General features: G+C 40.5%; 1 protein-coding gene across 1 annotated transcript; it reads right to left on the bottom strand.

Moving 5' to 3' along the window:
* Positions 1-87: 87 nt before the first annotated feature.
* zpr1 (ZPR1 zinc finger) lies at positions 88-21,157 on the bottom strand. The gene is made up of 14 exons (XM_021623827.2): positions 20,814-21,157; positions 20,527-20,688; positions 16,193-16,283; positions 11,162-11,232; positions 9,707-9,793; positions 9,399-9,521; positions 9,104-9,163; positions 8,954-9,020; positions 3,457-3,527; positions 3,238-3,327; positions 2,444-2,554; positions 1,876-1,965; positions 953-1,018; positions 88-544 (listed from the first exon to the last, which is right to left on the bottom strand). The coding sequence occupies exons 1-14, from the start codon at positions 20,931-20,933 to the stop codon at positions 428-430; spliced, it is 1,326 nt and encodes a 441-aa protein (XP_021479502.2). The 5' UTR covers positions 20,934-21,157; the 3' UTR covers positions 88-427.
* Positions 21,158-22,218: the final 1,061 nt, after the last annotated feature.

Raw genomic sequence — 22,218 nt, 5'->3', positions numbered from 1 at the left:
TTGAAGATCTGTGGGCAATTATGCAGTGCAGTGTTTTATTATAGATAAGGTATTTATGCAAGGTACACGAACAAAAGCAGACAATCATTTGTATACAGCAGCCAGTGTATATTCTTTATTTATTCCCATTGAACAGGTCTATTCCACTGAATCAGAATCACATTAACAACCAGATGCAAAAATACTATTTCAATTGCATGATTATATTAGTGCATTTCTCCCCCCCCCCCAAATACTTTACTAATCAAATTATAAACATATGGATTGCTTTATTTTAAATAAGATCTCACTTTTCAACCATATTGTGCTCAAATATCAAAACTGCAAGACATCTGTCCTTGTGAACTTCAGTGAGGGCAAATGTCTCAAATTAATTTCCAAAGAATGCATTGTTTTTGTAAGATCAACCCTTCTGCTGCAGAAGTCCTTACTTCTGATAGCCCTCTGTCTTCATGTCATTCAGACCAAGGTCTTCGTTCTGCTCAAAGGTCCTGGTGTACTTCTCAGTTGTCATCTCTGGGTCTGGGTCAGGCGCATAGATGTTCTGCAGACAAACATGAGACAAATACATTGACAGTACATTAATGAACAAGGGCAGGAAATGAAAATGTGATTCATGAAAAATGACAAATGTATCCAGTGGGAGGAGACTTCATGTTTGAACCTTAAAGGGATAGTCCTGGATTTGGGCAATGAGGCCCTTTATATTCTTCCCCCGAGGCAGATGTGGATACCATATCTGTCCAGTATGAAGACCGTTTCTAACTAGCATTAGCGCAACGACTGGAAGTCTATGGGCACAGCATACTAGCTGTTCCTGTAGACATTCAGTAATTACGCTAACACAAGTTAGCATTGGATTGCGAAACATCTTACTTCCTTCATCCTGGATGCATTGCCAAAATTCCAAATTATCCCTTTAAAGACCTGAGAAAGAGAGGTGCCCTAGTACCTGGAGATAGCTGTTCCCTGCAGGGTCATCGAGAACAATGTGAACATCCATGTCTCCCGCCATGATCTACAGTATTTTTCAAAAGAAGAGGCATTTTAAAGTCCCACTTTTGGATACAGTTTCAGCATGGGTGCCGCCAGACTGTTCTGCATTTAACAACTACTTTATTGTCTAGCCAAACATACTTAGATACAGCATATGTACCCTAATAAGCAGTTCACTCAAGTTGGATCAATCAAATGTGAAATTCTTGCATGAGATTTTCTGAAGTCTAAATAAAATATCTGCAGGGCAGGTAGCCTAGCGATTAAGAGCGTTGGTCTAGTAACCGAAAGGTCACTGGTTCGAATCCCCGGGCTGACTAAATCTGTTGATATGCCCTTGAGCAAGGTACTTAACCCTAATTGCAGTGTAAGTCGCACTGCATAAGTGTGTCTGCTAAATTACTCAAATGTACAAAAATGTCATACTAACAGTTATTTGATGATTGAGGGCCAGAATACACTTACTGTATAAAAGTGAATAAATGCCTCCTATTTACAAACTATAAAAACTAGTTTCCCAATACATGAAATGTCCAAAAAGCCCTATTTACATGGTAGTTACAATGCATTTACACAGTGTAGATACACATTGTTAGTATTTACAACTGTTATGCCAATTGGTAACATTCCGTTTAAAAAAATTGCAATAAGCTCAAAATTGAAAAAATGGATGGAATGGATCTTAAACAATTACAGAGTGAGACAATACGCCAATGAGTTCACCTGAGTAAGTTACGAAAATCAAATGCAAATAAAAGAAAAACATTTAATTCCACACATCACTAACAGTTGTAAGTACACTCAAGCTAAAGTGGAACCAAAACTAGATCCAGACAAAACAGTAGTGATAGACTTATTCAATAATTTTATGCCTCTAACCATGTCAATCTTCTGGCCAAAAAGCTTAAGTTTCTCTGTTCGATCTGAAGTGGAGCTGTCTCCACAAGTGAAGGGATTTTTAGAAACAATCTGGAGGAAAACAAAGTGGAAGAGAAACATGAATTAAAAATAACAAAGTCCACAGTGAAAGAACACAGACCAGGGGTGCACAACTCAAATCCTTGAAGCAGGCCTGCTGGTTTTGATTTCTACATAGAAGTTAACTAATAAATTCATGTAAATGATTGGCTTCACAGGTCTAAATCAGTCACTAATTAAAAAGGTGAAAGTGAAATCAGCAGACACAGCATCCCTCACAGACTGGAGTTGTGTACCACTGCCTTAGAATTACAGCACATCAGCCTTGGCAAAAGTATCCACCAAGCCAAAAGTGCACCTAGTGCAGATCCAGTGGACTAGAGCTAACACAAGCGGCGTTAAAACATATACAACTCTCCAGTGGAGACTGGAGTTCAATCTCTGTGATCACCGTTCATAATGCATCTTCCCTTCATCCAGTTCCCCCTCTAATTCTCAACCGATTGAATAAAGCATTAAAAGGGTTTACCAGATCTTTGATGTCTTTGAGGAGTCCCTCCAAGGTGGTGAATTTGCCACCGACAGCCGCCATCCCCAACTCAAATTCCAGCTCAGGTATGAGGATGCTACACGTCTCCGACTGCACAAACAACCACAACATGACAAAACTGGCATGGTTGAGTCAAATCCAACATAATTCAGGAATAGGATTGCTCTCCTGTGAAAAAGTTCCATGTTCCTCTTTGTATGCTTTATTCGAGGACCACAATGGAAACAAGTCCTTTGACTTGATTATGTTTATATCCTCCACAGTTTTGGGTGTATGTCAAGGTTCCCCAACTGGCGAGCCGAATTTGGGCCAAGGGGGTCCCAAAAAAACAAAAAACGTTTTTATTGTTTAAATAAGACTGGAAAAACACCAGCAAATCAGCTCCAAGTTACTTAAATTTTGGAAATCTATTCCAAAGTATTTCCCTGCATAATAGAGCGATACTGTATATGTGATCGTATACAAATGTAAGCAAGGTTTGAAATGATTGTTTTTTGTCAAATATATCTGTTTGGGTTTCTTACGGTCAATTTTTTGCCAACAAATTATTTAGAATTACGTTCTGTCCCCCTGACCATCCACTCAAGAAAAAAAAAAGTGGCCCGCGGCTGAATCTAGTTGATAATCCCTGGTGTATGTATTGGTTGGCATGACAATGGCAGCAACGGAGTTAGAAAAAGCACAAACAGACCTGGGACCAACTTAATGCAATGACATAATAAAAGGAAACTAGTGAATGCCAGATAAACAGGCAGTACAATGGAGGGGGCTACCTTGAGAAGATCTCTGGACATGTCAGACACGTCAGTGAGGTGAAGGGTTATCTTCGTGCCCAGCTCTTCTGTGGCTCCACCAGATTTCACCTTAACCACAGAATAGATAGTCATGCAGTCATATTAGCAAATTTGCAATCTATGAATATGCCTTGAAAATAAAATGTGCCTGACATGAATTAATGATTAAATAAAAGGAAAAAAAAAGAGGAAATTTACTTCGTTGGTTCGATGTCCACAGTCATCACAGTTTGTTGCCATGATAATGACTTCTTTGAAATGGGGGATTTCTGAGTTATTGTAAAGGAGGATACCTTCACCTTACAAATTGAAACGTTATACACTACCTTTATCATAGGACACTACTGGGGACCAGTGGTGTAGTGGTAAAAATAGATGGTAAACACTGATCGCCATTTGCATTGATTAAAGTAACGGTCCCTATACTTTCAATGTATTTTTCTACAAAAGGAGAAGAACACTTGCGCAAAATGAAAAAGGTGCATAAATGGCTTTTGAGTGAACTAGTTGTTGCGATACCCACATTTTGACTTCGATACCGCTACCAGGTTAAGCATCATGATACTCAATACCGAAATGATACCACATCAAAAAAGAAAGGGTATTAGCTAGTCACAAAATAAACTTTGAACCAAAATATTGATAAACAGTAGAAAGCCAAAATATATTCTATATTTAATTTCCTTAAAAAATAATATTAAAGAACAGAAGAATATCTTGCATTTTCCTTATGCAAAACCATATTAGATTCTGAGCATACAAAATATTTGTACAATGCATCTAAACTATTGTAAAATGTATTTGATGCATAGGGTTAATTTGCTTGTCTATGGCCATAATATTGGGTCAAATTACATTTATTAGACCTATGATTAATTACAACTAAATAATTGGATGTATTAAATAATATTTTATTTCCAAATCGACATAAAACATTAAGCTTCTATAGTGCAAGTCTCTACAATGGACTTTACACAGCATACCACGATTCCCAGAATGCATTTAAACTCTGAAGGTAGAATGCTCCGCCCGGGCCTGCTGGCTGGTTACTGCTAGCAAGCTCAGACAAACGTGAAGTGGGTTTAGTCTAAATGTATTCCTGTCATAGGTGCATTTCACATTACCTTTGGGTTGTAATCATATTATAAAGCTCACATTGTCATGCTGAATATATGTTGATGTCATTGTCACTTAAAAATCATTTGAATTGCTAGTAGAATAATGTTACAATGTGTAAAATAGTTTTGATATGTCGTTTGGGACCTAAACCTCCCTTTCACTGCACTGCTTTGTAACACCTTTTGCTTAGTTGTTTCAGTGTGCTGGCCCATCTGCTTTATAAGCAAAGAATTCCCCTAGTTCGCTTCTGGAGCCAATTTTTGTAAGCGAGCTGTGGACACCGAGGTATGATTTTATTTAGTTAGAAGCGATGCTGTCGGCATTGTCACTCGCCTTTTGTTTTCTTCTCAAAAGTGGCTTGCGCTGTGGCAGCTGCATCCGCAAGCACAATTGTGCTATTATGCTGGGTTTTTTCTTCTTCACGTTATTTGTAACTTATTTTGTACATAATGTTTCTGCCACCGTATCTTATGGCAAAAAATTGCTTCTGGATATCAGGATAGGGATCACTCAACCTCGGATTAGACTAAGATTTTTTCTTCAACAAGCAGGACGCACAGGATTTACTTCAGACACCCAACAAGGCCAAAATCCACATCATTGGCAAGAGAAAGACGCAGGTCGAGGACACAGGGCGGGGTGCCTCGTAAGGATCCGCTGACGGTAAGGGCAGATTTCCAACAATATTACTTGCCAACGTACAATCATTGGACAATAAATTAGACATGGTACGATCACGAATATCCTACCAACGGGACATCAAAAACTAATATCTTATGTTTCACCGAACAGGAGCTCAATGACAACATAGAAAACATTCAGCTGGCGGGATATACGCTGCATCAGCTAGATAGAACAGCACACTCCGGTAAGACAAGGGGGGGGGGGGGGGGGGTCTGTGTATACTTGCAAACAGCTGGTGCACAAAATCTAAGGAAGTCTCTAGATTTTGCTCACCTGAAGTAGACTCTCATATGATAAGCTGTAAACCACACTTTCCTGAGAAAGTTCTATTTTTTCATGGCTGTTTATTTACCACCACAGACAGATGCTGGCACTAAGACCGCACTCAGTCAGCTGTATAAGGAAATAAGCAAACAGGAAACCACTCACCCTGAGGCGGTGCGCCTAGTGGCCAGGGATTTAATGCAGAAAAACTTAAATCAGTTTTACTGAATTTCTATCAGCATGTTAAATACGCAACAAAAGGGGGAAAAAAAAAATTCTAGATCACATTTACTCCACACAGACGTGTACAAAGCTCTCCCTCCATTTGGCAAATCTGCCCATAATTCTAATTCAAAAATTAAAAGCAGGAAGCACCAGTGACTCGGTCTATAAAAAAAAAGTGGTCAGATGAAGCAGATGCTAAACTACAGGACTGTTTTGCTAACACATACTGGAATAAGTTCATGGATTCTTCCGATGGCATTGAGGAGTACACCACATCAGTCACTGGCTTTATCAATAAGTGCATCCCACAGTGACCGTTCGTACATACACCAAACAGAAGCAATGGATTACAGGCAACATTCTCACTGAGCTAAAGGGTAGAGCTGCCGCTTTTAAGGTGCGGTACTCTAACCCAGAAGCTTATAAGAAATCCTGCTATCACCGCCAACAAACCATCAAATAGGCAAAGCGCCAATACAGGACTAAGATTGAATCGTACTACACCGGCTCTGATGCTCGTCGGATGTGGCAGGGCCTACAAACTATTACTGACTACAATTAGGAAGCACAGCCGCGAGCTGCCCAGTGACAAGCCTACCAGACGAGCTAAAATCACTTCTATGCTCGCGTCGAGGTAAGCAACACTGAGGCATGCATGAGAGCATCAGCTGGTCCGAACGACTGTTGGATCAAGCTGTCCGTAGTCTACGTGAGTAAGACCTTTAAACATTCACAAGGCCGCTGGGCCAGACGGATTACCAGGACGTGCGCTCCGGGCATGTGCTGACCAACTGGCAACTGTTTTCACTGACATTTTCAACATGCCCCTGATAGAGTCTGTAATACCAACATATTTCAAGTAGACCACCATAGTCCCTGTACCCAAGAACACAAAGGTAACTTGCCTAAATAACTACAGACCCATAGCGCTCACGTCCGTAGCCATGAAGTACTTTGAAAAAGGCTGGAAATGGCTCACATTAACACCATTATCACAGAAACCCAAGACCCACTCCAATTTGCATTCCGCCCAAACAAATGATGCAATCTCTATTGCACTCCACACTGCCCTTTCCCACCTGGACAAAAGGAACCCCTACGTGAGAACACTATTCATTCTATGGGGGTGCCACAGGGTTCAATTCTCAGGCCGACTCTTCTCTGTATACATCAATGATGTCGCTCTTGCGGCTGGTGATTCTCTGATCCACCTCTACGCAGACGACACCATTCTGTATACTTCTGACCCCTCTTTGGACACTGTTAACTAACCTCCAGACTGGTTTTAATGCCATACAACTCTCCTTCAGTGGCCTCCAACTGCTCTTAAATGCAAGTAAAACTAAATGCATGCTATTCAATCGATCACTGCCCGCCCATCCAGCATCACTACTCTGGACGGCTCCGACTTAAAATACGCGGACAACTACAAATACCTAGTTGTCTAGTTAGACTGTAAACTGACCATCCTACCGATCCTCGACTTCGGCGATGTCAGCTACAAAATAGCCTCCAACACTCTACTCAACAAATTGGATGCAGTCTATCACAGTGCCATCCGTTTTGTCACCAAAGCCCCATACACTACCCACCATTGCGACCTGTACGCTCTCGTTGGTCGTCGCCAAACCCAATGGCTACAGGTTATCTACAAGTCTCTGCTAGGTAAAGCCCCACCTTATCTCAGCTAACTGGTCACCACAGCAGCACCCACTCGTAGCACGTGCTCCAGCAGTTATATCTCACTGGTCACCCCCAAAGCCAATTCCTCCTTTGGTCGCCGTTCCTTCCAGTTCTCTGCTGCCAAAATACTGGAACGAACTGCAAAAATCACTGAAGCTGGAGACTCATATCTCCCTCACTAGCTTTAAGCACCAGCTGGCAGAGCAGCTCACAGATCACTGCACCTGTACATAGCCCATCTGTAAACATACCATCTATCTACCTCATCCCCATGCTGTATTTATTTATTTATCTTGCTCCTTTGCACCCCAGTATCTCTACTTGCACATTCATCTTCTGCACATCTACCATTCCAGTGTTTACTTGCTATATTGTAATTACTTCGCCACCATCGCCTATTTACTGCCTTAACTCCCTTATCTTACCTCATTTGCACACACTGTATATAGACTTTTGTTTCCTTTTTTCCCTACTGTATTATTGACTGTATGTTTTGTTTATTCCATGTGTAACTCTGTTGTTGTATGTGTCGAATTGCTATGCTTTATCTTGGCCAGGTCGCAGTTGCAAATTAAAACTTGTTCCCAACATGCCGACCTGGTTAAATAAAGGTAAAATAAAATGATTGTGGACTACAGGTAAAGGAGGACCGAGCAAGCCCCCATTCTCATCAACGGGGCTGTAGTGGAGCAGGTTGAGAGGTGCAAGTTCCTTGGTGTCCACATCAACAAACTATCATTGTCCAAACACACCAAGACAATCATGAAGGCATGACAAAACCTATTCCCCCTCAGGAGACAAAAGATTTGGCATGGGTCCTTAGATCCTCAAAAGGTTCAACAGCTGCACCATCGAGAGCATCCTGACTGGTTGCATCACTGCATGGTATGGCAACTGCTCGGCCTCCTACCTCCTACATCACTGGGGCTAAGCTACCTGCCATCCAGGACCTCTATACCAGGCAGTGTCAGCGGAAGGCCCTGAAAAGTGTCAAAGACCCCAGCCAGACTGTTCTCTCTGCTACCGCATGGCAAGCAGTACCGGAGCACCCAGTCTAGGACCAAAAGGCTTTTCAACAGCTTTTCCCACAAGCACTAAGACTCCTGAACAGGTGGTCAAAACAGCTACCCGGACTATTTGCATTGTGTCCCGCCACCCCCTCTTTTAAGCTGCTGCTACTCTCCGTTTATCATCTATACATAGTCACCTTAACTATACCTACATGTACATATTACCTCAATTAGCCTGACTAACCGGTGCCCCGCACATTGACGCTGTGCCGGTACCACCTGTATATAGCCTCGCTACTGTTATTTTCACTGTCATTTTACGTATTTTTTTTCTCCTCTTTACTTATCTTTTACCTAATACCTATTCTTTCCTTATAAATTGCACTGTTGGTTAGGGCTTGTAAGTAAGCATTTCACTGTAAGGTCTACACCGGTTGTATTCGGCACACGTGACAAATAAAGTTTTGTTTGATTTGACTACTGCCCCCTTGAGAAGATTCACACAAATTACTAGACAGACTCGATCCTCTCAATCCGTATAAGACGTGAGGCACATTTGACAGAAGTACCGAAAGAAACAATTCTCATACCAAACTGTTTTTCATGTTCTAGTAGTCAAAGGTACAGAAGTTTCAGTGTAGCGTGCAACACTAGCGTTAACCCTCCACTACACCACTGCTCGGGACAACCAAAGAGACTGGAAAGGATACGGACAAGCTTCATGTTTGTCGAGGCTGGGGCATTGCACTCTGGACAGTTCGTATTAAATGTCAACACCTGAGGGAGAAATTAGATATATTACTCAAGGGTAAATTGAGGAAAAACTCGACCTAAATTGAGGCATAAAGTCTGGAAATCACCTCATTTCTCATACTGTCAATGTCATTAATGGGCTTTTCCTCTTCCTCCTCGTCTTCAGCCTGAATTAAAAAAAAATAAAAAATATAAGTTGCATTATTCTTATGCTAGATGAAAGTTTATTGGTGAACATGGGCCAAATTACAAAATGGCATCTGCAGAGTCTTGTTTTCTTCTACCCTGTGAGGATTCCACACGCATTGGCACAAGACATGAGGACAGCAACCGAGGCACTGCCTTTCTAACACAGATATGTCCCCTTACAGGAGTAGTGATGTGTCAAGTCAAACTACTCGCCTTTATTCCTAACTGGGCGTCCTGTTGCGGAGTTCTTGTGTAGTTGCAGACTGAGAGAGCCTCATCCTTCTGCGGAGCAAAGGGGTTCTCCACAAAACTGTTCCCAGATGGATCATCAATGACCTACAATAACACACATACTCATGCATCTTAAACAGAGGATCATTCTATAAGAAATCCAGAGTAAAGAAAGAACATTGTACTTTTATTAAACCTGTGCCTTGATTGTATTGCTAGAAATGTTTTATTGCATGTAACTTCAATCTTGTACACAGATGAAGAGGCTTGAGCGATACGATTGGACATACCAGTGTGAATCCACTTTCACCTTCTTTCAACTTCTTCAATTTATCAATGAACTCACTGATTTTCACAGCAACTTCTGGTGCAGTTTCCTTCAAGCATAAACATGATTTAGTCAACACGCAGTAAAGTACACTACTGTTCAAAAGTTTGGGGTCACTTAGAAATGTCCTCGTCTTTGAAAAGCAATTTTTGTCCATTAAAATATCAAATTATTAGACATTGTTAATGTTGTAAAATACTATTGTAGCTGGAAACAGTTGATTTTTTAAAATGGAATATCTACATAGGTGTACAGAGGCCCATTATCAGCAACCATCACTCCTGTGTTCCAATGGCATGTTGTTTTAGCTAATCCAAGATTATCATTTTTAAAGGCTAATTGATCATTGGAAAACCCTTTTGCAATTATGCTAGCATAGATGAAAACTGTTGTTCTGATTAAAGAAACAAAAACGGGCCTTTAGACTAGTTGAGTATGTGGAGCATCAGCATTTTTTGGGTTCGATTACAGGCTCAAAATGGCCAGAAACATAGAACTTTCTTCTGAAACTCGTCAGTCTATTCTCTTGTTCTGAGAAATGAAGGCTATTCCATGTGAGAAATTGCCAAGAAACTGAAGATCTCGTACAACGCTGTGTACTACTCCCTTCACAGAACAGCGCAAACTGGCTCTAACCAGAATAGAAAGAGTGGGAGGCCCCGGTGTAAGAGGACAAGTACATTAGTGTCTAGTTTGAGAAACAGACGGATAAAGTCCTCAACTGGCAGCTTCCTTAAATAGTACCCACAAAACACCAGTCTAAACGTCAACAGTGAAGGCGAAAATAGCCTTCACTCCGGGATCCTTGCCTTCTAGGCATAGTTGCAAAGAAAGCCCTATCTTAGACTGGTCAATAAAAAGAAAAAAGATTGGAAAAAGAACAGACACGCAACAGAGGAACTCTGCCTAGAAGGCCAGCATCCCAGAGTCACCTCTTCACTGTTGACATTGAGAATTATGTTTTGCGGGTACTATTTAATGAAGCTGCCAGTTGAGGACTTGAGGCGCCCGTTTCTCAAACTAGACCCTAATGTACTTGTCCTCTTGCTCAGTTGTGCACCGGGGCCTCCCACTCTGTCTTTTCTGGTTTAAGCCAGTTTGCACTATTAGCTAATCCAAGTTTATCATTTTAAAAGGCTAACACAACGTGCCATTGGAACACAGGAGTGATGGTTGCTGATAATGGGCCTCTGTACGCCTATGTAGATATTCCATTAAAAATATGCTGTTTCCAGCTACAATAGTCATTTTCAAGATTAACAATGTCTACACTGTATTTCTGATCAATTTGATGTTATTTTAATGGACAGACATGTGCTTTTCTTTCAAAAACAAGGATATTTCTAAGTGACCCCAAACTTATGAACGGTAGTGTACGTATGGCATTTAGTAAAATCAAAGTAAACCAAGCTTATACATTTCTTAGTGGCTGGTCTTGCTCCAACCCTGCAACTGCACGGTCTAAGAGGCCTTCGATGGTAGAGAGTGCTAGGGAGCAAGAGGAAAAGTTAATGGCAACTGTACAACTGTTCTGGGACTGCAGCACAGAAGAAATAGCAAGAAAACTTTATAGTTAACACTATCAATGTTTCCCTTTACTGTGGGAACTGTGATCGAGTCAATGCAATATCAGCCACTTTCAATGCAACATACAGAGAAAATAAGATAACTATGCAAGAGATGTTCTTGTATGCAGAGCGCATTGGAGTAGGATTCTATTGCATTGACAGGTGTGACTAAGGCCCATACACTACACAGACCCGTGTGCTTTAACTTCTTATGGCTGGGGGGCCGTATTGAGTAGCTTGGATGAGTAAGGTGCCCAGAGTAAACTGCCTGCTACTCAGGCCCAGAAGCTAAGATAAGCATATTATTAGTAGATTTGGATTTTTCAAAAACTGAAGTTTCTAAAACTGTTTGAATGATGTCTGAGTATAAACAGAACTCATATGACAGGCAAAAACCTGAGAAAAAAATCCAACCAGGAAGTGGGAAATCTGAGGTTTGTAGTTTATATCCAAGAGTGTAAATTTGGTCCGAATGCACTTCCTAAGGCTTCCACTAGCTGTCAACAGAACCTTGTTTCAGGCTTCTACTGTGAAGGGGGAGAGAATAAGAGCTGTTTGACTAAGGAGTCTGCCAGAAGGCCATGAGCTCAATCGGGCGCACGCCCGTGAGAGGCGTGTTCCATTGCATTTCTAAAGACAAAGGAATTCTCCGGTTGAAACATTATTGAAGATTTATGTTATAAACATCCTAAAGATTGATTTTATACATCATTTGACATGTTTCTACGAACTGTAACGGAACTTTTGACTTTGTCTGGCCTGCGCGTTGTGAATTTGGATTTGTGAACTAAACGCGAACAAAAAGGAGTTATTTGGACATAAATGATGGACTTTATCAAACAAAACAAACATTTGTTGAACTGGGATTCCATTCTGATGAAGATCAAAGGTAAGTGAATATTTATAATGCCATTTCTGACTTCTCTTGAATCCACAACATGGCGGGTACCTGTATGGCTTGTTTGTGTCTGAGCGCCGTACTCAGATTATTGCATGGTGTGCTTTTTCCGTAAAGTTCTTTTGAAATCTGACACAACGGTTGCATTAAGGAGAAGTGGATGTGTAATTCCATGTATAACACTTGTATCTTTTATCAATGTTTATTATGAGTATTTCTGTAAATTGATGTGGCTCTCTGCAAAATCACCGGATGTTTTGGAAGCACTAATGTAAACAGATTTTTGGATATAAATATGAACTTCATCGAACCAAACATACAGTACATCACAAAAGTGAGTACACCCCTCACATTTTTGTAAAGATTTGAGTATATATATTTTCATGTGACAACACTGAAGAAATTACACTTTGCTACAATGTAAAGTAGTGAGTGTACAGCTTGTATAACAGTGTACATTTGCTGTCCCCTCAAAATAACACACTGCCATTAATGTCTAAACCACTGGCAACAAAAGTGAGTACACCCCTAAGTGAAAATGTCCAAATTGGGCCTAATTGGCCATTTTCCCTCCCCGGTGTCATGTGACTCGTTAGTGTTACAAGGTCTCAGGTGTGAATGTGGAGCAGGTGTGTTAAATTTGGTGTCATCGCTCTCACACTCCCTCATACTGACTGGTCACTGGAAGTTCAACATGGCACCTCATGGCAAAGAACTGAGGATCTGAAAAAAAAAATAATTGTTGCTCTACATAAAGATGGCCTGGGCTGTAAGAAGATTGCCAAGACCCTGAAACTGAGCTGCAGCACAGTGGCCAAGACCATACAGAGGTTTAATTGGACAGGTTCCACTCAGAACAGGCCTCGCCATGGTCGACCAAAGAAGTTGAGTGCACGTGCTCAGCGTCATATCCAGAGGTTGTCTTTGGGAAATAGACATAGGAGTGCTGCCAGCATTGCTGCAGAGGTTGAAGGGGTGAGGGGGGGTCAGCCTGTCAGTGCTCAGACCATACGCCGTACACTGCATCAAATTGGTCTGCATGGCTGTCGTCCCAGAAGGAAGCCTCTTCTATAGAGTATGCACAAGAATGCTTGTCTTCAGCAAACTGTTTGCAGGCTGACTAAGGACATGGATTACTGGAACCATGTCCTGTGGTCTGATGAGACCAAGAAACATATTTGGTTCAGATGGTGTCAAGCGTGTGTGGCGGCAACCAGGTGAGGAGTACAAAGACAAGTGTGTCTTGCCTACAGTCAAGCATGGTGGTGGGAGTGTCATGGTCTGGGGCTGCATCAGTGCTGCCAGCACTGGGGAGCTACAGTTCATTGAGGGAACCATGAATGCCAACATGTACTGTGACATACTGAAGCAGAGCATGATCCCCTCCCTTCGGAGACTGGGCCGCAGGGCAGTATTCCAACATGATAACGACCCTAAACACACCTCCAAGATGACCACTGCCTTGCTAAATAAGCTGAGGGTAAAGGTGGACTGACCAAGCATGTCTCCAGACCTAAACCCTACTGAGCATCTGTGGGGCATCCTCAAATGGAAGGTGAAGGAGTGCAAGGTCTTTAACATCAACAGCTCCGTGATGTCGTCATGGAGGAGTGGAAGAGGACTCCAGTGGCAACCTGTGAAGCTCTGGTGAACTCCATGCCCAAGAGGGTTAAGGGAGTGCTGGAAAATGGTGGCCACACAAAATATTGACACTTTGGGCCCAATTTGGACATTTTCACTTAGGGGTGTACTCACTTGTTGCCAGCGGTTTAGACATTATTGGCTGTGTTGAGTTATTTTGGAGGGGACAGCAAATTTACACTGTTATACAAGCTGTACACACTACTTTACATTGTAGCAAAGTGTCATTTCTTCAGTGTTGTCACTTTTGTGATGTACATGTATTGCGTAACATGAAGTCCTATAAGTGTCATCTGATGAAGATCAAAGGTTAGTGATTAATTCTCTCTGCTTTTTGTGACTCCTCTCTTTGGCTGGAAAAATTGCTGTTTTTCTGTGACTAGGTACTGACCTAACAATCGTTTGGTGTGCTTTCTTCGTAAAGCCTTTTAGAAATCGGACACTGTGGTGGGATTAACAACAAGTATATATTTAAAATGGTGTAAAATACTTGTATGTTTGAGGAACTTTAATTATGAGATTTGTTTGAATTTGGTGCCCTGCACTTTCACTGGCTGTTGTCATATCGATCCTGTTAGTGGGATTTCAGCCATACAAAGTTAACCAATCAGAGCTGCAGTATCCCTATACGCAAATAAACCATTGCCATACATGGATCTGTGCCATTCACTTTGATCTGGACTGTCTTTACAGCATAAGTGGTCACGAGTAGATGCGCTTGTTTTAAGATCAAAGCGAGAGCTGCATGTAGTCACGTGTGCACACAGTTCATATTCTTTGCGAATAAGTGAGCTATTAGCCCAGTTATAGCTAATTGCTTGTCAGCAATGGTGGAGTGGTTGCTTCCTACAAGAGCACAAAACATGTGCATTTCTATCCTTTGAAAAGCAAGTCTGGTAAAAAGCTTTTTCTGTCTTAAAGGGGCAGTGTTACAATTTGAGACAGGCTTGAATAAACCAAGTAACCAATAGGCAGGTGGTAGCATCATTTGTCTGATTCTTAATAATAAATGGTATGGGAATAATAATGTAAAAAGGTTTCTTGCATCAACCACCACAACATTTTCAGTCACCTTGTCTGAATGACCAGTGGAAAAACAGGTTAATGTCAATCCCTACATGTTTTTTGGAATTCTTATGAATGTAGGCCTACATTGAACACCACACATTGAAATAGATCCGCTATCATTCAGCCAATGTTCAAATTTGATGGGATGCATTTTGTCCTTTAAATTTTTTTAATGGTAGGCCACTGATCAATTGGCGACTGTTATAACTAACTTAAACGGGTACAGCCTCAGTGTTCACAGTAGAATTTTGACAACATTGATGTGTGCGCAACTGACCTGAAATTTGCTCAGTGCCGAAAAAATGGAGGCAACATTGAATGCCGGAAGCAAAAGTGATTGCTGTCCTCATGAAATTGCTTACATAAAAATGACCATATATACTGATTGTTTTAAGCAAAACTACCAAAACTATTGCTTATAGTGAACCGGAACAATCAAAATAAAATACAATACAATGTAAGCCCCGATCAGCATGTAGGCTACAGTATAGCCAGATGAGTAGTCTCTCCAGGGGTAGCATAGGCTACTTTTATTCCGGTAAAACACAATTTAACAGTACATTTGATTTAAAAAATGACATAGCAAATGGCATTGGTTGTCGGCAAATTACATTGGCTGTCACTCAACTAATTAAGCACAAGCCATTTAACATATATTTGAATGGTGAAGGTGATGCACAGATGTGCCAGATCAGAAAAAAATCTACCCTTCGTTGGTCAGCACACAAAGCTGCGCAGTTTGACTAGGCTACTGATATTGCCTGGGGTTGTTATGCATGCAAAATGACTTGGAGATCAATGACTGTCAACATGATTACATGCTTAGTTCCACACTGAAGGAGAGGATGCAGTTGTCACAAAATTAGGTATTTTCAGAAGGTAGAAAGTAATTGGAGCCAATTGTTTTAGTGAATCAGATTTTGAACCGACTTTGACCGATGCATGCTACAATTGGATCGTTATGGATGCCCAGACTGACGCACTCAAATCTTAAACATTTGAACAGCTGACCAATACATATTGGTGAATTGTTACATTCCTACTGTATAAACAAAAAGGATAAATGATTCCAGTAATATGGCTAAGAGGAATCTCAACAGTAAAATACAGTTATTGGATGAACAGACGAGGAAATTCTCTAGATCTGAGACCAAGCTAGCAATTCTAAGGCCGACAACAGGTGACCCTAATTTCTGGAATCAGTGGCAACCTGACAGTGCCTGAAAAGTGAAAATTGTTATCCAAATCAACAAAAAGTTGAGGGAGTACTTACAGCCCTTTTGTGTGTATGGGGGTATTTCAAAATCCAGTTCAGGGATTCTGGTGGTTGCACTGTCTGCTTTGACAACTTCTCGATTCATATCCTACAAAACACGATAACAAAACAGACTAAATATACAATAAAAGATCATCAAATACAGTTAGCCAACTAAGAAAACAGTATGAATCTATATAAAATCAGTGTGCTGCATCTAGCCCGGTCCTAAGTGAACCCTCTTGGGTTCTCATGGGAAACATTGACGACGGCACAAACAATATGTACAACAGTCCTGACAATCTGTCTAAACGTTAACAATTCTCACTTGTGATAGTTTTAGATATGAAAGTAACATTCCAAAGGCTTCCTATCATCAAGAAATAATTGTCGAAAAACAAAGGTAAAATTAATCTAAACATCATTTTCTTTTTTTTTTCTTTTTTTTTACACGAAATCCACACAGCCATACCGTTGAACGGTTTTCCCATTACAGCAACAGTGATTATGTTAATGCTGGCTCTAGTGTTATTTTTGGAGGAATTGTGTGTGTCACAGAGTGACAATACTTGTGATGAACAGAATCAACCACCTCTGCATTATCACCATAGTTGCTTTGCGAGGTGTTAACAGTGGAAGGGGTTAACTTCTTTGGGACTGGGGGGCAGTATTGAGTAGCTTGGATAAAAAGATGCCCAGAGTAAACTGCCTGCTAATCAGGCCTAAAAGCTAGAATATGCATATAATTAGTAGATTTGGATAGAAAACACTGAAGATTCTAAAACTGTTTGAATGATGTCTGAGTATAACAGAACTCATATGGCAGGCAAAAACCTGAGAAAAAAATCCAACCAGGAAGTGGGAAATCTGAGGTTCGTAGTTTTAAGTCATTGCCAATCGAATATACAGTGTCTATGGGGTCATATTGCACTTCCTAAGGCTTCCACTAGATGTCAAGTCTTTAGAACCTTGTTTGAAGGGCGAGAGAATGAGAGCTGTTTCAACCAGGTGTCTGGCATGAGCTGATCACGCGTGCTCCCGTGAGAGGTAGCTGCATTCCATTGCATTTCTAAAGACAAAGGAATTCTCCAGTTGGAACATTATTGACGATTTGTTAAACATAAAGATCGATTCTACACATCGTTTGACATGTTTCTACGGACTAACGGAAATGTTTGACTTTTCGTCTGGACCTACTGATCGCGACTCATGCATTTGGATTTGTGAACTAAATGCGAACAACAAGGAGGTATGACAAATTATGGACTTTATCAAACAAAAACTATTGTGGAACTGGGATTCATGGGAGTGCATTCTGATGAAGATCAAAGGTAAGTGAATATTTATATTGCTATTTCTGACTTCTGTTGACTCCACAACATGGCGGGTATCTGTACGGCTTGTTTTTGTGTCTCAGCATTGTACTCATTATTGAATGGTGTGCTTTTTCCATAAAGTTTTTGAAATCTGACACAGCAGTTGCATTATGGAGAAGTGGATCTAAAATTCCATGCATAACACTTGAATCTTTTATCAATGTTTTATGAGTATTTCTGTAAATTGATGTGGCTCTCTGCAAAATCACCAGATGTTTTGGAACTACTGAACATAACACGCCAATGTAAACAGATTTTTGGATACAAATATGAACTTTATCAAACAAAACATACATGTAGTGTGTAACATGAAGTCCTATGAGTGTCATCTGATGAAGATCAAAGGTTAGTGATTCATTCTCTCTTTCTGCTTTTTGACTCCTCTGGCTGGAAAAATGGCTGTTTTTCCATGACTAGGTGCAGACCTAACATAATCGTTTGGTGTGCTTTCGTAGTAAAGCCTTATTGAAATCGGACACTGTGGCTGGATTTACAACAAGTTTATCTTAAATGGTCTAAAATACTTGTGTTTGAGGAATTATAATTATGGGATTTCTGGTGTTTTGAATTGGGCGCCCTGCAATTTCACTGGCTGTTTGTGAGGTGGGACGCTACCGTCCCACATATCCCAGAGAAGTTAACCAAGGTTAAGAGTTAGCCATTGTTATGTAAATACAAGCTGAAAAGTACCAGTGGCCTCACCTTGGCCCCAAGTCAGAGCAGGTCCAGAGGACATCGCCCGGTAAGAGAGGTGAAATCAAAAAAGCCTCAGACTTTCGTGTTAAAACACTTGAGTAGGCCTAAATCCTCAACTTTTCTAGCATCTCTAAACACCTGTGTGTAAAGGAAGAAGGACGCCAGAAAAAATACTAAATCAGCTGCAACTGTGTGTAACAGTGTATATTTTGTATTTGTAAAATGATTTTGATGTGATATTAAAATTGTTCATAGACGTGCTTCTAGAACTGCTTCAAAATTGCAAATCTATTTGAGGTTAGATTGAGTATCAGGCTGTTTCGGCTGCCAGAGCCAGTTTACCTCTGAACATAATGGTTTATTTCTCATGTTTTTCTTTTTATTATTTAACTCTACAACATTGGGAAAGAGCTTGTAAGTATTTCACTGTATGGGCTACTTACACCTGTTGTATTTGGTGCATTTGACAAACATTTGATCTTGGACAGTAAAGGAATAGGCTAGCCCACACTCCTTAACAGCTCATCTTGAGCTTGCCTAGTCGCAGATCTGTTTCTCCTCTTGCCAATGCCAACTCCATTAATGTTTGGCATGACAATGAGTGACATGACAGCTAGCACAGACAGGCAATCAGGCTAGCTAGTATTCCCAATTGTTGCTAGCCACGCACATATACATAGAAAAAAAACATCCCTTGTTGGTCACAAATGTCAAATAAAATTATATTTGAATTTACTCTGCGGATTGGGTTGGTCCTAGAGGGTCGAAATTCTTGCCAATATATCAACAGGAAAGTATTAAACCGACTTCAAAAAAGGGTCTCTGTGTGGCAAATAAGATTTCTTTGCTCGTGACCAAAAGCATATGCACAAGACGCAAGTACATGCACACATACTAACAGGTCTTGCAGGTGTTTATGGTTTTGCACAAGTGCCAAGTGATTGAAATTTCAACAGCAGTACCAGTGCTCTAAAATGTTGGGTAATAATACTTTCCTATAGATATTGTCTCAAATTATTTCTACCAACCTCAGACAACCAGTAGAGTAAATTAGTGTAATTCTAAACATTCTGGCTTGTAAGGAAACTTAACAAGTTTTGTTTTAGACTGTATACCAAGAATTGGGATTTTTGGTATATTATCTAAATAAATCCCAGCACATTTTGTAGACTCATTCAGCAGCAACAAGTGAAAATAAGGAATCCAGTACAGAATAAAAATATTCCAAAACATGCATCCTGTTTGCAACACAGAACTAAAGTAATATTGCCAAAAATGTGTCAAAGCAATTCACTTTTTGTCCTGAATAAAAAAAAAGTGTTATATTCGGGCAAAATCAAAACACATTACTGAGTACCACTCTCCATATTTTCAAGCATAGTGGTGGCTGCATCATGTTAAGGGTACGCTTGTAATCGTTAATGACTGGGGAGTTTTTCCAGGATAAAAATAAACCGCATGGAGCTAAGCATAGTCATATTCCTAGAGGAAAACCTTGTTCAGTTTGCTTTCCACCAGACTCTAGATGAATTCACCTTTCAGAAGGACAATAACCTAAAACAAGGCCAAATCTACACTGGAGTTGTTTACCAAAACAACATTGATTGTTCTTGAGTGGCCCAGTTTTGACTTAAATCTGCTTGAAAATCTATGGCAAGACTTAAATGGTTGTCTAACAATGATCAACAAGCAATTTGATAGAGCTTCAATTTTGAAATGAAGAAACGGGCAAATGTTGCACAACTCAAGTGTGGAAAGCTCTTAAGAGACCCAGAAAGACAGCTGTATTCGCTGCCAAAGGTGATATTGACTCAGGGCTGTGAATAGTTACGCAAATTAGATATTTCTAATTTATTTCCAAAAAGGTGTCATTATGGGGTATTGTGTGTAGATGGCTGAGAAATGATTGAATCAATTTTGAATTTAGGTTGTAACAACAAAATGTGGAATAAGCCAAGGGGTATGAATACTTTGAAGGCATTGTATATTTCACTAGTTTAACCATTTTTTTAAAAAAAAAATTGAAAATGTTTAATGCTAAATTTTACTGGCTCTAGAAAGAGTTTCCATACATAACTAGTTGATTGTAACGGGCTAATGTAATGCTCCATTAGCTGTTACAAGATAGTCAAATTCTGTTCTACGCCAAACAGTACCGATCATGTAACGGCTAACATGGAGCATCACAATAGCCCATTACAATCTGCTAGCTACTTCCCATATATAGTGAGTGACCGTGTAGCAGTTCGTTAATTTCCCCTCCCTAGTTAGATAGGCTACCTGTTTTGACTTGACATTGAGTGTGTAGGTGATGCCTTGATCCTGTATGCGACCAGCTGATTGGATTTCAGTGTTTGACCAACTGCAGTTGGGGCAGGTGAAAGAACTGACGATAATTTCTTTGAAGAAAGGAATCTTCGTAAGAAGAATACGTGTCATTCCCTACAAAGAGTGAGAGAAAACATGTTGGATGACAGTCAATCATACAGAATTAGACAATTCAATACGTTCACTTAACTGGTCTGTGTGTTAGCTAGCTCGTTAACGTTACCTAGCTAGCTACTTACATTTTGGTAACAATTCATGCACAGACTCTCGATTTCGGTGGGTTGACTGTCTTCATCATCAGCATCGATCTCCTTGAAAACACTACCGCCACGGACATTTTCCTCTGCGATGACGGACATTATTTCACTTCACGAGAGTTGTCGATAACAAATGAACTGTTATTTTGTATATGCCGTCCGCTGTTTCTGGAACTTTCTATTACAACCGAAGGTGCGGTTCAAAACGCACGTTTCAACTCTGCGTTTCTCCTTGTCCCAGAAATAAACGTGAAATACATCTACTTCTTTGGTGGAAAATGTCACATGTTATGCGCGCATGCGTCAATGAATGTTTCGTCATTTTGCAGGGAGTGGCCTTGTTAGTTATTTAAAGCGTCTAAACGGGATCCTTAGAACGTCCCATTTTTTAAAATGTTATTTATTTATTTAACCTTTCTTTAACTAAGCAAGTCAGTTGACATCAAATTCGTATTTACAATTGACACCCTACCCAGTCAAATGTGCGCTGCCCTATGGGACTCCCAATCACGAGTTTGGGGAGTTTCTCCCATTCTTCTCTGCAGATCTGCTCAGGCTCTGTCAGGTTGGATGGAGAGCGTCGCAGATGTGATACAGCCTGGATTCGAACCATAGTAGTGACGCCTCTTGCACTGAGATGCAGTGCCTTAGCACTGAAATGCAGTGCCTTAGCACGCTGCACCACTCGGGAGCCCATACATATTGTTTGTGTCAATTTAAAAATAATATGAATGGGCAAAAATGTAGCGCAATGGTCATCAAGCCAAAAACGCCATAAAAGGCCCCAGACAGAAGTAAATTAACAAATATAATTTTATATATATCTTGAATGACCACTTTTTCACGAATGTAATGGTATAATCGTCAAGCACATTCAAAAGATTAGGGGACATGACCCGGAAGTAAAGTGGAAGATGTCATCACGAAAGATGGGGAATCAATTAAGATGTCCCACTCAGGCTGTTAACCCTTTTTTTTTTATATACGTCTGTCCGCTTAACGGGGTGGCTCTCCCATTGGCACCAATGTGATAGCAGCTGGGTCTGGTCTGCTTAGTTAATTGATTCGATATGAACCAGTAAGAATAATCGAGTAGGATGTCTCACTTCCTTCTGACGTCTCTTTCACATATAATATCCCATAGAAATAGTTAAGAGGACACATTGTATCTGTCCCATGATGGTGTCTGTGAGAACATGGACAGCGTCATTGAGGCCATCTCAATTTTGAACAGAACCCTGGATGGAATTATGTGATCCTTAACCCATAGAGTTCCACCCAGTTGACTACTTAAAAATTGTGAAAGTCCTCAATTGTGCTGCCCATGCGAAAGCAAACTTTTTGGCACTAGAGTCCTCTAGCTCTATCAAGAACTAGGGAAAATACG

Source organism: Oncorhynchus mykiss, chromosome 12, assembly GCF_013265735.2.
Source record: "Oncorhynchus mykiss isolate Arlee chromosome 12, USDA_OmykA_1.1, whole genome shotgun sequence".
Classification (NCBI taxonomy): Eukaryota; Metazoa; Chordata; class Actinopteri; order Salmoniformes; family Salmonidae; genus Oncorhynchus; species Oncorhynchus mykiss.
Note: the sequence above shows the minus strand (reverse complement) of the source record. Positions and strands in the feature narration are given on the sequence as shown.